The following is a 16,624-nucleotide window of genomic DNA, read 5'->3' on the forward strand; positions in this document are numbered from 1 at the left end:
TGCATATAAGGTGTATGGGAATCGTGAGCAAGTGCAGGAGCGCAAGGAGGATAAAAAGGCTCAGCAACAGATGGCAGCACTAGCAGCTGCTATAACTGGAGGGAATCCTGGAAAGGCTGGGATACAGAAGAGGAAGGGAGAAAGAGTGGGAGCAGATGTTTGTGCTTATTGCAAAGAGAAAGGACACTGGAAGAGGGAATGCCCGAAGTTGAAGGAGAAGAGAGAGGGGGAACCGAGAGGTCACCTCATGCGGGCAGAAGACAAGGGTGAGGATTCAGAATGAAGGGGACAGGGATCTAAGACCACTACCCTTCGGGTTGGAGCCCGAGAAGATCCCATGGTAACCATTAGGGTTGGTGGCAAAAACTTTGAAGCCTTGGTGGATACTGGGGCTACATTTTCAATGATTCCAGAAAACCCCCCCTGTGCAGGAACTAGTGAACAGCATGTACTTGTGGAAGGGATTGAGGGAATGCAAACCTGACTCCCTGTTTGTAAACCACTCCTCACCAAGGTGGGGGACCATTTGCTCGAGCACTCCTTTGTGTATTCTCCAAGTTGCCCGGTTGCACTCCTTGGGCGGGACTTACTCACAAAATTGCAAGCTAAGATCTTTTTCAGAGATGATCAGATGGTGGTCCAGCTACCTGTCAAGCAGAGCTCGAACTATCAGATGGCTCTCCTGGAGGACCGATGCCCTGCAGTAAGTCCAGAAGATCACATGATTGGAGTAGACCCCTCGGTATGGGCTGATGGAACCCCTGCGCGAGCTAAGTTCGTCTCCCCGGTAAGGATTGTACTCAAGGATGGGGAGGGGCCCGTTCGGGTAAAGCAGTACCCACTCAGCCGAGCGGCCAAAGCTGGACTCAAGCCGTTAATAGAGAAATACAAGAGGTACGGATGGCTAGTGGAAGGGTCCTCACCCTATAACACCCCCATCCTTGGAGTGCCGAAGGCAGATGGGGTCTCATACAGGCTGGTCCAAGACCTACGAGCTGTAAATAAGAAGGTCCTTTCAGATCATCCTGTAGTCCCGAACCCTCACACGATCTTGACACAAGTACCGGGGGAAGCTAAAATATTTTCAGTGCTAGATTTGAAAGATGCTTTCTTCTCTATTCCCCTTCACCGAGAGAGTCAAAAATTGTTTGCTTTTGAATGGGAGGATCCAGATACTTTCCATAAAGCCCAACTCATGTGGACAGTTCTTCCACAAGGATTTATAGCAGCCCCCCATATTTTCGGACTTGCCCTTCAGAAGGACTTGGGGGAATGGAAGGGATCACACCCCGCAGTGACTCTCCTCCAGTATGTGGATGACCTGCTAGTTGCAAGCCCAAACTTGCAGCTCTGCGAGGAAGCCACCAGGTCACTCCTAAACACTCTGGGGAAAAAAGGATATAAAGTCTCTAGAGAGAAAGCCCAAATATGTCAGCCTGAAGTCACATTTTTGGGATATAAGCTCTCAAAAGGAGTCAGAGCCCTGAGTGCAGATCGCATACAGGCGATTCAAGGTCTAACCCCACCTAAGTCACCCAAGGAGCTGTGGGCATTCCTAGGGCTAACTGGGTTCTGTCGACTATGGATACCAGATTACGGTGGGAAGGCTAGACCACTGTACGAATCCCTGACTAAGGAGAGTCTCACTAAATGGAAATAGAATAAAGAAATGCAGCATGCTTTTGATCTGCTGAAGGCAGCATTAACCCAGCCCCCTGCCTTAGCCATCCCAAACAGTAAAAAGCCATATCGACTGTATGTTCATGAGAATCGAGGGGTTGCATCAGGGGTGCTGACACAGCCATCGGGCCTGACCTGGAGACCCGTGGGATATTATTCAAAGGTTTTAGATCCAGTTGCACTCGGGTGGCCAGCCTGTCTTCGGGCTGTGGCAGCCACAGCAGTGGTTGTTGAAGAAGCCCAGAAGATAGTCATGGGTGCGGATATGGAAATACTCACTCCTCATGGAGTTTCCCAGATCCTAGGGACTGAGGGAGGGAAATTTCTTAACCCCTCCAGACAATCACGGTATGAGATATTTTTGCTCTCTAATCCAGGACTTACTTTCAAACATACTACAGCCTTAAACCCTGCAACCTTGCTGCCGGAGCCAGGGCAACCGACGCATGACTGCCTTGAGGTCCTGAATCAGACCACGCAGGTGTGACCTGATCTTGCTGAGGACCCAATTGAAGACCCAGATGTTGAATACTTTGTGGACGGCTCCAGCTCTGTCATCGATGGGAAAAGACGAACAGGATGTGCAGTGGTAACCTTGGATAAGGTAGTATGGAGAGAGTCATTGCCGAGCTCATGGTCGGCACAGGCCGCGGAACTCACTGCGCTCACCCGAGCATTACAGCTGGGGACAGACCAGCGGGTTAATATATACACTGACTCTCGCTATGCTTTTTCTACAGTCCATGCGCACGGACTATTGTGGAAAGAAAGGGGTTTCATTACTGCCTCTGGGAATAAGATTGCTAATGGCCCCCAGATTATCAAACTACTAGAGGCACTCCACCAGCCTAAAGAGGTAGCAGTCATTCATGTGCGGGCCCATGGGAAGACTGCTGAGAAAAAGCATAAGCTTGGAAATGCAAAGGCTGATGCAGCAGCAAAGGAAGCTGCATTTATTGGGGGAGAAGCGGAAGAGGTATCCAAGCAGGCCATGTCCCATGCCATATGGCCATACGTTCAGGATTTAGTCCCACAGTATTCCCCTGAAGAAGATAAATTTGCACAGAAAGCTTGTGCAGAAAAGAACTCCCAGGGGTGGTGGATAGTACCAGGAGGGAAAATCATGATACCCAGGCCATTACTTCGGGAGGTGCTGCAACAGCTCCATGCAAGAACCCATATGGGAGGTTTGGCCATGGGTGATCTAGTGATCCGCCAAGCAGTAGCCCCAGGGCTATATGTAGAAGCTCAGCGCATTGCTACCAAGTGCATCACATGCCAGAAAGTAAACCCTCGAAGGAAACTCCCTGTGCCAATGGGAGGTAGACCCTGGGCAGCGTAGCCTGGACAGGCATGGCAGATTGATTTTGCCGAGCTCCCACGGTCCGGACATCACGGATTTTTACTTGTCATGGTAGACCAGCTCTCTGGTTGGGTCGAGGCTTGGCCCACCAGGACTGCCACTGCAGCTACAGTAGTGAAGTATTTGTTACAGGAGATCATTCCCCGGTATTCCCTGCCTGAGTCCATCGAGTCGGATCAAGGACAACACTTTGTGGGAAAAGTGGTTCAAGAAGTCGCACAAGCTCTCAAGGTTACTTGGAAACTACACACACCATGGAGACCACAGAGTTCAGGACAAGTGGAACGCATGAATAGGACTTTAAAGACTTTGCTCACCAAAATCTGTATTGAAACATGCCTTAAGTGGCCTCAAGCATTGCCGCTAGCTCTTACTTGCATTCGAAACACTCCCCGACGGGGCCTCAAATTGACCCCATATGAAATTATGTTTGGCAAGCTGCCTCGAGTCTTACCTCCTGGGATGCGAGAGAATGTAACTTTTGAATTAGGTAATAGTGAGCTTCATATGTATGTTATTGCCTTGCAGTCTGTCTTGTTTTCTCTTCACAGGTATGCAGCCTCCTTTCAGCGTCTGCCTTTAGATGTACCGGTACATGACTTCTCCCCGGGAGACTGGGTCTTGGTGCAGCGGTGGAAAAAGGAGCCTTTGACTGAGAGGTGGAGTGGCCCTTTCCAGGTACTTCTAACAACCCACACCGCTGTAAAGATTACTGGCCATGATCGTTGGATACACCATACCCGTGTGAAGCGACATCCATGAGCATTAGAGGACATCAACTCCCGAGACGAACTCACTCCGGAAGCTGAGTCGTCTTCGGAACAAGAAGCCAGCAAGTGGAGTTGTGAACCTACTGGTGATCTCCAAGTGCGCCTGAGACGGCTTAATCAGAGCTCAGAAAATTAGACAAGAAAGTAAAAGGGAAAATATGGTGGGAATCTTAATGTGCCTTGTTGTTATCTGCATAATGAAAGGAGCAGAATTGAGCAGCCTTAACCGCTGGCTCACACCCTCGCTTTCCCAAATTGCTCCCCCAGGGACAAATTTGTATGTTGATATGATGGAAAGAATTGCAAGTACTTTTAATCTTACCAACTGCTGGGCCTGTGGGGGGCTCCAAGAGGCCAGAGAACAGTGGCTTTGGAGGGCTTTTCCTTTGGCCCCAAAATGGTTGGTCAGTGACAAGACGGATGTTAAGAGTACTGGTCAAGAATGGGATGAAAACCGCAGCTGGGATCTTTCCCAAGTGGCATTAGGAGAGTACTGTATTAGCAGTAATGGTACGGGGAGAAGTTTGGGACATAGTCAGTGTACATGGACATTGAAATGGGCCCAAATATGCACCAAGTATGCTGATCAATGGAATTCTGCTGTTAGCATCCCAATCTCCCCGCAGATGCAACAGACCAAAAAGACAAGAATAGTACCTTTCGATTCTAACCCTACCAGATGTCAGGCATATGAAAAGGCCCGAGGTGAACGATTTACCTATGTCTATAGTTGGAAATGGGTACACCCGAATGGCACGGTGGCAAAGTTTAATACATATTGGAGTGCCTTAAATGACACAAATGAAATAACCAAGTGCGAGTATAGGGATAAAGATGGCGTATGGAAATGTCAGTTTAAACGGAGTAACTATTACACTGACCCTTTAGGGCAGACGGGCAACAAATACTATCCCCTTCTTTTCCACAGCCGTGACCCCCTAGCCTTGGGAGGGGAAAACAGGGCCCTGAAAGGACATTATTGGATTTGTGGAAGAAAAGCCTATACAGTACTACCACGAGGGTGGACAGGAACCTGCTACGTTGGAGTAATTGTACCATCTTTCTTTTTGTTACCATCTGAGGTCGGAAATAAGCTGGGAGTCTCTTTGTATGATGATTGGAAAAGGGCCAAGAGAAGTATTGATGTAAGTTTGACACAGGGTGGCTCCCAAAAGTGGAAGGAGGATGAGTGGCCTCCTCAGAGGATTATTGAGTATTACGGACCAGCTACATGGGCTAATGATGGAAGTTGGGGTTACCGGACACCAATTTATATGCTAAATAGAATCATCCGGTTGCAGGCCGTCTTGGAAGTAATTACTAACCAGACTGCCACTGCTCTCGAGTTGCTGGCTCGACAAAGTTCCCAGATGAGGGAAGCCATATACCAAAATCGAATGGCTCTAGACTATTTACTCGCAGAGGATGGCAGAGTCTGTGGAAAGTTCAACCTTTCTAATTGTTGCCTCCAAATAGACGACAACGGAAAAGCAGTCTTAGAGATTGCCAAAGAGATTAGGAAAATAGCCCATGTACCAATACAAACGTGGGAACCCACGTGGAGTAAAGACTGGTGGTTTCAATTATTTGGAGGACCCTGGTGGAAAAAAGTAGGATTTGTGCTTTTGTGTGCTCTGACTGGTTTGATTTTTATCCCTTGCCTTATTCCTTGTCTCACTAGATTGATAACCACTACAGTAGAAGGAATGCAGGTCGCAGCAGTTCCTTTGAAAGCACAGACTGTAGCAAAAGTCATGGTCCTCAGAAAAATTCCTCGTAATTATTTTGATATGCCCAAATGAAGTAAAGATCAGAAAGCATCTTGAGGGGGGATATTGTTAGAAATATTATTAAAAATGCATTATCAATAAGTCTTGTTAAAACAGCGCAGCTGTCAGCCCTCCCTGGTGAGAGAACTGGGAGAGCTACTGAGAGCTCTTTGTATTAAGGTATCACTCTCTCTTTGTTTTGCAAAGTTACTATCTCTTTGTTACAGTAAAGCATATACTCCTCAGCTTTTCTCATGCAGATAAGAGTAAATTGCAATTCTAGCCTTGAAGCAAGGAAAAATTCAAACTCTTGTAACCTCAAATATTCTCTACCCATGCGCAATGAATTAATACATATAAGCCTATCCGCCCCGCATACTTAAGTAGTTAATTATAATACACATGCGACGCATGATTTGACGTATTCACATACATGTTTGTATGAATCGGAAATGAGTTGTAAAAGTTCTTCCTTCTGCACACGTGGTCAGGAGAGAGGGGATAAAGCCAGCTGGGCAGTTTCCCTCGGGGGCAGCAGAGTGTTTGATCTTTTGTCTCTCTCTCTCTGACCCTATTTGCAAATATATACCTTTTGTGTTGCTAATAGAGTGTGTCTGTGGCTGAAGGTTTTTTTCGCCTCCCGAGAAACGAACCGCGATTTTTACATACACACACACACACACACACACACACGCACACACACTTGCACAGTGAGGGCGCACCTAGCAGACATACACTAGGTGCTCCTACTTGAGAGGAAAGAAGGGCCTGACAGCTTAGTTTGGCTACCTGAGATGCTATGGCAGATGCTACTGGTGCTGAGTCACCTAAGTTATTTTTACCTGCCACTGTTTAGAGTCGTGGATTGGACTGAGGATGTAGGGGAAGAGGCCTCACTGGGGCACACTGCCATGTTGTGCAGAGGGCCCAGTACCAGGAAGGGCACACCTGAACACACACACGGTGTCACCCACCCATCTCACGAGTTTTGCCTGCCTGCAGCCAGAGGTGCAGGCCCCTAGAACCAGACTCCCCCTGCACATATCTTCTTGACAGCTGGCAGGCTTTGTGGCTGCAGCAAGGCCTAGCAACCAGGCCTGCAGTAGTTTTCTGTCCACCTGTGCCCCAAGACAGACACAGCTGCACAAGCACCCATGTCACGAGTTTTGCCTGTTAGCAGCCAGAGTTGCAGGGAACCAGAACCCCCCTGCACCGATCTCTTTGAAACTTGGCAGGTCTTGTGGCCTCAGGAGGGGCTACCACCCCTGCAGTTTTCACTCTGCTGTGGCTTAACATATACGTGACATGATTTTGCACCTCTGGCTGCTGACGAGCAAATTTCCCAGAAACCTCTAAACCTATCACCTTGAAACTTGGTAGGATACATTCCCTCAGCAGACGCTACCAACCCTGTAGGTTTCATTCAAATCAGCCAGGAAACAACACAGTTATAGATATTTCATTGATTCCCCATTATACTCTACGGCTGAATCGCCAAATGTCTCTGCATTGGCTCTAAATCTTCCTAAGCCAATTTGGCAGAACTGAATAAGAAAAGCAATTTGAATCTCTTAATTGAATCACTGGCATCTGAATTGTCCAAATCCAAGTCAAATATTTCCCTATTTGCCCAGGCCTAGATGTCAGTCTTTCCCACCCTGCTCCCCTTCCCTCTTCTCAGTTTCTGTTGCCCTGAAAGACTGTCTTCCAAATCTTTTCTGAATTGATTTGGAGATTTATTTTGGTCTCCTGATTTGATTTGGATTTTGTGATTCAGCTCCAAATCGGGCTGAATTTTCTCCGAATCGAATTGGTGACTGAAGCTTCGCATACCCCTACCTCTTAAGTGTGATTCTAGTCCATTCTATTTAAGTCTGTAAAAGTGCATTGACATGTCTATTTCTATATTGCATCATCTTATCCTTTAGATTGAGTCACAAAAAGGCAAGGAGGGGGAGTATCAACCCCCTTTTCCTATGAACTATTCACAAGAACTTAAGAAGCACAGAACACAACTGCCCTTAGGTGCCTAAGTCTACTTGCATGCCTGATAGGTGGAACAGAATCTGTCCCTTGGTCTTTGTCTTTCTCTCTCATAGTCCTGTTGTGTATGTCCCTTGCACTCAGTAGCAGTAGAGTTTTTTTCTCAAGAGAAGCAGTGGAAATTTCAGCACTTTGAATCTTTGAAACTAGACTGGACAGTAAAAATTGCAGCGAGCAATCTGGCATTGTCAGGGTGATAGACTAGATGACCTAATAGGTCTTTTCCATCTCTAATTCCTGATTTCTGTGCCTCTCTCACTTCCAGAAAATCGTTGGGTAATTTACTCAGACTAAACCTTTGTCTCTTCCGCTGCTGGAGAGAATTAAAGGTGAAATGGCACATTTAGTGGAAGAAGTGGAGCAGGAGGTTTTGCTGGAAGGAATAAAACTAAGTGATTGGCATAGGTAGGCTCTTCAGGAGAGAGCTCCACATAAGAATTTTCTCTGTTGTATTTTCTGGCAATATATATTAATTTCACAGTATGTAGTTCCTGTTTGTTTAGCCTACAATACAGCTGCTTAGGTGAATGAGACGAGCAGGATTTGGAACCATTTAGATTTGTTTCAGAAGAGTGGAGGGACTGAAGAATAGAGTGAAACAAAAGGGAGTCAGGGTTAAAATTAATTTGAAAGGGTGTGCATGTAGCACTAAAATGTTGTGTTAAAATGTTCTTACATGACTGGTGATGTCTGCCCATGATTGAAGCAGTGTTACACTTCCAGTAATTTACTCCAGATTTCTATCAATGTAACTGACCTCAGGCTTTGCCACTTCTTATTTATAGAATTTATGAAGACATTCTCTGTGCTGGGGAAAATCCTTATTTTTATAGTTTTATAAAAAATAAAAACATGCTGCATTTTCAGTTCATTTACTAGATCTGCTCCAACCTTAGGAAAAATAGTTAAAAAGTATTTTATCTACAATTTACTTTGTTTTACTGCCATTTATAGGGGTGATTCTATTTGTCATTTGAAAGTATTTGGTTCCTTATCATCTGTTTATGAGTGTTCACACACTCTAAATGCTTCATGAGCAAAAATCCATATGGACTGTTGCATCAGGAAAATATTATTTATTCTTATTGGAGGATCTCGGATTTTGAAGAGGGGGTGCAGATGGTGTGGTGCATCACCACATACAAAACAACATATATTATTCTCCTGTTAAAGTGAAATCAGAACCTGTACTAACATAGATTTCATAGACATTAGGGCTGGAAGGGACCTCAAAGATCATCAAGTCCAGCCCCCCCTGCCCCAGCTGGGGTCAAAGTCAGCTGGGGTCAAAGGATCCCAGCAAGATAAGCACCCAAGCATTTCTTGAATGAGTCCAGAGTAGGTGCCTGCACCACTTCAGGAGGGAGTCTATTCCAGACCTTGGGGGCTTGGACAGTAAAGACATTTTTTCTTATGTCCAGCCTGAAATGGTCTTGGAGGAGTTTATGACCATTGGCCCGTGTTTCTCCTTGGGGCACTCTGGTGAACAGATGTTCTCCCAGGTCCTGATGTACACCCCTTATGTACTTATAAGCAGCCACCAAGTCCCCCCTGAGCCTTTGCTTTTCCAGGCCAAAGAGTCCCATGGTTCTCAGCCTGTCTTTATAAGGACTATTCTCTTGCTCTGTGATCACGTGTATGAGGGACATAGTGCCATATTCAGTTTAAGTTCAAAGCGAAAACAAGTATAACTATTAGCATATGTGCTGCTTTGCTAGATTATATATTAAGTTTAAAAAAAATAACAAACCGGGCCAAAATAGTCAAAGGATATTTTGTCATTAGTTTTGTAGTCATATAGTTAAATGCATGTCTCTTATGTAGATTGAATATCTTGACACTGCCTCCAATAATCATTTCTTTCTACGCCTGAGTTAATATTACCACATCTGAGTTAAAGTTTTTAGCTAGAGCTAAGAACAGTTTTCAGGGCTGTGAAATAGGAGAAAGACATTACTAGACATGGCTAACGGATAGAAAAATTGCAGGGGAAAGGATAGTTTGACCAATGGAACATCAAAACCCTTAAAAAGGAGAGAGGGTCATTAACGCATGTGGTGTGGAGAGAGATTAATAGGAATCTGGGAGACGACAATGAGCCATGAAGTCAATTGACTTCCTCATGGCTGCCTGAATAAAAAGGCTTCTGCCCCTCCCAGGCCATCAGTTAAACTGCCTCCATTCATTCTTCAGTATTCCTCATTCCTGGTTTGCTCTTAGTTGCCCTTCTACTACAGCCTTGTTACTCTTCCAGTGCGAGAGCCAAAATTAAGTTCTGTGGTTTAAATGAGCAACAATGAATGATTGTAGCAACCAATAAATCAATTATACATACTCTGAAAAGTGTGTTTATGAACCACTTGGGCCTGCGTGGTAGCACTGAGGTGCAGCTCATCTTTTGGGGGAAATCTGAAGCTTTACCACTAAAGAAGGAGTTGGCATCGTGCAACACACAAGCACCTTGCTTTATCTGACTCACTGTGCTGGGTGTGTGTGTGTGAATAATTTGTATTAGTACATATGAGGTCCTTGGGAGGGCCTGTTTGCTTCTTTTTACTGCACTGTGGGCAAGGAGACCTAGCTTAGTTATGACCATTAGGTATTACTGAAATATAAATGCTAATAATATAAGTGAAGCATGCTCTCCTGCCCCTGAGATCACTCAGCACTCCCTGTTTGCTTGCCCAAGGAAGAAGGGGTCAGGTTGGAGAGTGTAGGCATGACCTTGGTTTTACCTATGCCTATACCAGATGAAAAAATAAATTGCAAATGTTAAAAACGCCCCCCAACACTTAGATCAATTGGTGGCAATTTGAAAACAGGTTAGATATACAAAAAACTGCTGGGGCTGCTCTTAATATACATAGAAAAATTTATGGGGTTTAAAAACCTCAAAAATTGCAATTGATACTTATAATCCAAAAGAGAGAAAGGTGATGGTGAAATACAAGACAACTATCAGTGGAGAGGCGGGGGCTTAAAAAATTAAAGAGCTAGGCAAGGGCTTAACATTGATAATAAACAAAGATGGGAGGTAATGAAGCATGTTCCTTCCTTTCCCCTGATCACTTTTGGCACAATTATATTTCCCTTATATGCTTAAATGGTAGTTTCTAGCTATGTAGGTGACGTATCTAGCAGTTATGGGCATGTGCAGTGGGCTACATGGTGGCTGGGCAGAGGTATGACTATATACATGTGCCCATTCAGGACATGTGGGAGGGTTTCGCTAGGTCTGTAGGCCTGTGTATAGGCACTGGGGGTGCAACTAGGAGGTTAGCAAAGTGGAGGCATAGGTTATTGGAGCCCAGAGGGGAAATCCAAAAAATGTAGTCCAAGACGTAAGCTGAGGTGAAGAGCTTGGAGTCAGAGAACCGTTGCTGAGTTCCAGGGAAAGTCCAAGATACAGGGCAAGGCAACCACGGTGAGTCAGGATGCCAGGAAAATCAGAAAGAGAAGAACCAGTGCTGAGTTTCAAGGGAGATCCAAGATCAGGGTAAGGGAAAGCCAAAAGTGGGTCAGAAGTCAGGAGAACCAGGGAGAGCTGTCAGAACAACACTTCCCAGACAGACAGAGGCTGTGTGAAGGCATGCCTGCACTGTAGCCTGAGCCTGCAGGTGTTTTTAAAAGGGGTGAGTTAGCCAGGGTTCAGGGTCAGGTGTGGTTATGCACTTGTATAGCCCAGACAGGCCTGCTTGATCAGTCTCTGATAATGTGTACCTGCTTTGAAGTCATGAAAATTTAGCTACCCAGAAATTCATGATTAAAAGCTGTTAGGAGGAGGAGGAATAGCTGAGTGGGCATTACCCATTCCCCTCTTAGTATTCCTGGTGAAGCTTGTCCCCTGGGCAACCAAAAGAGGAAAATACCTAAGGCCAGGAGGAAAAATGCAGCGTAGTATGTGTGTGGCCCATTGAGATAGCTCCTGTTTTGGAAGGGAGCATCCTTGGATTCTAGCCTGGAGGTACTGGGGCAGCAACTACTGCCATGCATCTAGTGAAAATGAAATGCAAAGGGAAGTGGTTCTTCCTCAAAAGGAGTGCTGGAAAAGCCTCTGAATTATGTCTTACTTGTGGCATGGTGGTTAACGCTGTGCTAGGAAATGGGAACGACATGGGTTTAAACCCTGTCTCGGCAAAGGGGACCTAGAATCTAGGGTTCTAGCTTCTTGGCCCCATGCTGTAACCACTCAGCTACCTGGGATAAAACATAGTTAGGGGATGACCCGCTTTTATGGGACTCATGTTGAGGTATGTTCATACATGGCTGTATACAGACCTGGGCAGTGCATGGCACTACTGTGTAGGCTCGGTCTATGTGTGCACACTTATGTGTCCACAGAGCAGAGGCAGACCCAAAAACATTCAGGTATGCAGCTAGGAAGCTACCGGTTAGGTTTACCAAAGAAAATACGAGTTTTCCCTTGGACTGTGTGCATGGGATACCTTTCATTGCATTGCCTTTCAAAGTTCCTGCAGTTTGATTTAAGTGAGCAGGACTTGTGGGATTTGGCATGGATGAACATAACTGCTTGCCCATGCAGACCAGAGTACAACATCCTCAGGGTGCTGAGGATATGAACTGTCATACCTTAAGATGATCTTACTGGTCTGCCCTCAAAATTTACCATTCCATTTACCAGACAGGTCTGCTCCTAGCAAAGAGTAACAGTTTGCTTCATTAAAAAGACAGACAGAGTAAAAAGGAAAACACAAAGATCACTATTTCATATACAGAACTTTGCATACAGTGATTTTTGTAATCCTGTCTGTAGGTAGACAGGGCATTAGCACTATGTTTTCTACCTTGAGGTAATGTACTGCCTTTGATAGCAGGAAAAGGAATGTTTCATAGTTTCATAGTTAGCAGGGTCGGAAGGGACCTGAGCAGATCATCAAGTCCGCCCCCCTGCCACGGCAGGAAAGAGTACTGGTGTCAAAAGACCCCAGCAAGGTGTTCATCTAACTTCCTCTTAAAGACCCCCAGGGTAGGAGCCAGCACCACTTCTCTTGGAAGCTGGTTCCAGATCCTAGCTGTCCTGACTGTGAAGTAGCTAGCCTGATGTCTAGCCTGTATCTACTCTCTGCCAGCTTGTGACCGTTATTCCTGGTCACTCTTGGCGGTGCTCGGGGGAACAGGGACTCCCCCAATGCCTGCTGGTCCCCTCTGACTAGTTTGTCAGGCCACAAGATCCCCTCTCAGCCTTCTCTTGTGGAGGCTGAACAGGTTCAGGTCCCGTCGCCTCTCCTCATAGGGCCTGCCCTGCTGCCCCCTGATCATGCGGGTGGTCCTCCTCTGGACCCTCTCCATGTTGTCCACTTCCCTCCTGAAGTGTGGCGCCCAGAACTGGATGCAGTACTCCAACTGCGGCCTGAGCAGTGCCACCTAGAGGGGGAGGATCATCTCCCTGGACCTGCTCGAGATGCATCTGTGGATGCATGACAAGGTGCGGTTGGCTTTCCTGACTGCATCCCCACGCTGCCGGCCCATGTTCATCTTGGCATCAATGATGACTCCAAGATCCTTTTCTGCCTTTGCACTGATGAGAAGGGAGTTCCCCAGCCTGTAGGTATGGTGCTGGTTCTTCCTCCCCAGGTGCATCACCTTGCACTTGTCAGTGTTGAATCCCATTCTAGTCTCATCTGCCCACCCCTGTAACCTGTCTAGGTCTGATTGCAGCCTATTCCTCCCTTCTAGTGTGCCCACATCCCCCCACATCTTAGTGTCATCAGCAAATTTGAACAGGGTGCTTTTTACTCCCTCGTCCAAATCGCTGATGAAGATGTTGAACAGATGTTGAGGACCGAGCCCTGGGGGACCCCACTGCCCACATCCCTCCGAGTCGAAAATGACCCATCCACTACCATTGTTTCTTGATGGTGACTTAGCTTGACCTTGAATATTTGAGAAGTTGATAGTCTGGGCGCAACTGTGTCTCATGCGTGGAAGAGGAAAACTGAGTTCTGGTGACTGTGCACTCACTGAACTCTGCCTGGTTAATTAGCTCTGGCTGGAAATATTCATCCAGTTCCTTGGAGCAAGGAAAGGCTCAGGAAGAATGGGAAACAGGAAGAATCAAGAGGCAGAAATAAACTGGGAAACATTCTTTCAATTTGCTCACTGTCTAAGCAGAATGCACAAGGAAGTAAATTTAAGTCTTAAATGATTTTTTATCAGACAGACTACATCAAAATCAGTTATTGATTACAGCTTACCTTTTTATGCTCCAATGCTTTTTATTGACTTTTCTCTGCCCTATGATGCAGTACCAAAGTGATTGGATTGGTATATTTTCCCTTTGGGATTACATCAGAAATCTTACAGATGCAGTATTAGGCCTCCAAATCTTCAGTGTTTGCATAAAATGAACAAGGACTACATCATTCTTACCAGAAAAAGAGGAAGAAATGCTGCTCTGATGAAAGCTCTTTGCTCCTGTTGAAATCTCTGCAGAAATGTAGCAAGGTCTATTAAAAGTAGCTTGCAGTTAAGAGACATCGATTATAACAGTTTAAAGGCATGGCTAATGTGTACAGGTTTTTGGCTGGTTTGTGCAATACTTCTTTTTCTATGTTTTGAATGACTGTTATCTTCTCCTCTTGTTTCTCTTGCTATTATTTGACTTTGGTACAAAATAAAATAAAGTAGATCAGTGGACCTTATTTACAATCAAAGCAGTCTGACATTAAAATGGGACCATAACACTTTATGGTCCCTGTATACTGCCAGAACTGTGAGTAGTGTTTTAAGCATAAATGAGAATTCAGGCCTAGGTATTGTTCCATCATCCTGTTCTTGGGATAACTCCTAAGCACCTGCTATTGCCACTGAAAACAGTGGGAGCTGAAAGTACCTGGCATCTCTCAGAAAGCCTCTTCACATGCCTGTTTTTAACCAATCCTGAGAGATTTTTTTCAATTTCACAGCCACCGATATTTTCCCCCCTCTTCTGTACCTGAAGAAATGCTTTAGAAGTAAGAGGCAGGAAGAACTCCATAATTCAGCGTGAAGGTCACTAAAAAACTAATGTGAATTTAATGTTTCTGGTTCAGTGTCCATTCTAGCTGTTTTTGGAAAAAAAAGTATTCCATCCTTTACTTCTCTTTGCCTAAGACACGTACACTACTTACTGTACTATTTCAGAACCTCCCAGCAATTAATTATATTTGTTCTTACAACACCTTGGGGAGATAGCAAATTGCAATGCCCCCCCGGTTTTAGAGGTTGGGGAAAAAAATAAAAAGCCTTGCAAACAGATACATAAGAAGCTTATAGTAGAGTGAGAACTGATCTCAGATCTCAAGAATCCTGTTCACAGAATTAACCACAAAACCTTTTATCCCTTTATTTTGTTAGCAGGAGGTGTGAGTTGAAGTCCCTTTATAAGCAGCAACTTCTCCTCCTAGCAGCCTAGTAAGGAGGGTGGCATGGGTCATTTGAATCACATTGTGGGTGGAGAGTAAGTTTCCCCCTAAGTTCCTATTTGCTTCAGTGGAGCTGAAGACCTGAACTTTTACCTGCAAACACAATTCTGTGTCTTTCAAAATCAGATTTCAAATGCATTATTGAACTATTAAAGCAGAAAATTACTCACTACTCTTTACTTTGGTTATCTTTTACAAACTAGAGAATATGTATGGGAGTCATACCCTGAAAGGAAGCAGTCAAGTCACTGTGGCAGGAATGCTCATTGCTCACTGTGGCAGGGAGGCTCATTGTAGGTACTTGTACTCACTGCAAATGTAACTTGAACATGTCATGGGATTTACTTATAGTGCCACAACATTATACAATGACTTTGGAGTCTGGAGGTTTTTCAGAAGATGGTCTTTACCTAACAACCAAGCAAACAAAACGTTTGTAAAGTTATTTAAATATGCATGAGGAAAATAGAGGAAAAATATCAAAAGTTACAGGGCAGCCATGCTGGAAGATTTCCTTACGTCTAGTTTAATGCTGTTTTAAAAAGTAGTAGGGTACATTCCTTGTAGTCAGGGAATAGCAGATAGGTACCCTCTCAACAGTAGGAATGCAGTGCCTTCTGCATGCCCATTCTAGGGAGTGTGAGCCCTTAGCACAACCCAGGCCAGCAGTCAGTAACCACCTGTCACTCTCTGGCCCAGAGGGAACACGAAAGGCTTTAAAAGCCTGCTGAACTGACAAATATGATGTATCATTTTTTTCATTTCCTTCCTAGAGTGGTAAACAGAGTAGCTTGCATTCTCTAGTGCCTGCCATGTAATGCAGTCATTTAGTAAAAGCATATGAGCATCTGCTTAACTTTAAGATGATGAGTGATTCATTGGAATTGCTCAAATATAATGTGTTTAAATACTTTGGCAGATTGAGAGCCTGAGTGCTCATTTGTCTTGAGGCTGTATCTTGAAAAGTATCATGCTCTCTGTGCAGGATTAATGGGTGGGACTGTTAATGTGGGCAAAAAGAAGCAAGTCTCACAGTGGTACTTATAGTAAAGTAACTTTTTGTCACGGCAATTTATTTTTAAACAATTTAACTCAACTACTGGAGAGTTGTTAAGACCTAATGCAAAGCCCGCAGAAGCCACTTGTCAGTGCAGAGGCAGAAAAGGATCTTGGAGTCATTATTGAAGCCAAGATGAACATGGGCTGGCAGTATGGGGAGTGTACCTTGTCATGCATCCACAGATGCATCTCAAGCAGGTCCAGGGAGGTGATCCTCCCCCTCTATGCGGCACTGGTCAGGCCACTGGTCAGTTGGAGTACTGCATCCAGTTCTGGGCACCGCACTTCAGGAGGGATGTGGACAACATGGAGAGGGGTCCAGAGGAGGGCCACCCACATGATCAGGGGGCAGCAGGGCAGGCCCTATGAGGAGAGGCTACGGGACCTGAACCTGGTCAGCCTCCACAAGAGAAGGCTGAGGGGGGAACTAGTGGCCTGTTACAAACTAGTCAGAGGGGACCAGCAGGCATTGGGGGAGCCCCTGTTCCCCCAGGCACTGCCAGGAGTGACTAGAAA

The 16,624-nt window shown here is 45.4% G+C and overlaps 1 protein-coding gene across 1 annotated transcript; it reads left to right on the forward strand.

Annotated features, from left to right (window-relative positions):
* Window positions 1-2,179: 2,179 nt before the first annotated feature.
* Window positions 2,180-5,871, forward strand: LOC149873462 (endogenous retrovirus group 3 member 1 Env polyprotein-like). Its single transcript, XM_090031512.1, has 2 exons — window positions 2,180-2,269; window positions 3,595-5,871. Exon 2 carries the CDS (start codon window positions 3,972-3,974, stop codon window positions 5,613-5,615), a length of 1,644 nt encoding a protein of 547 aa, XP_089887638.1. The 5' UTR covers window positions 2,180-2,269; window positions 3,595-3,971; the 3' UTR covers window positions 5,616-5,871.
* The last annotated feature ends 10,753 nt before the right edge of the window (window positions 5,872-16,624 follow it).

Source organism: Crocodylus siamensis, chromosome 1, assembly GCF_052110815.1.
Source record: "Crocodylus siamensis isolate JL-2025a chromosome 1, ASM5211081v1, whole genome shotgun sequence".
Taxonomy (NCBI): domain Eukaryota; kingdom Metazoa; phylum Chordata; order Crocodylia; family Crocodylidae; genus Crocodylus; species Crocodylus siamensis.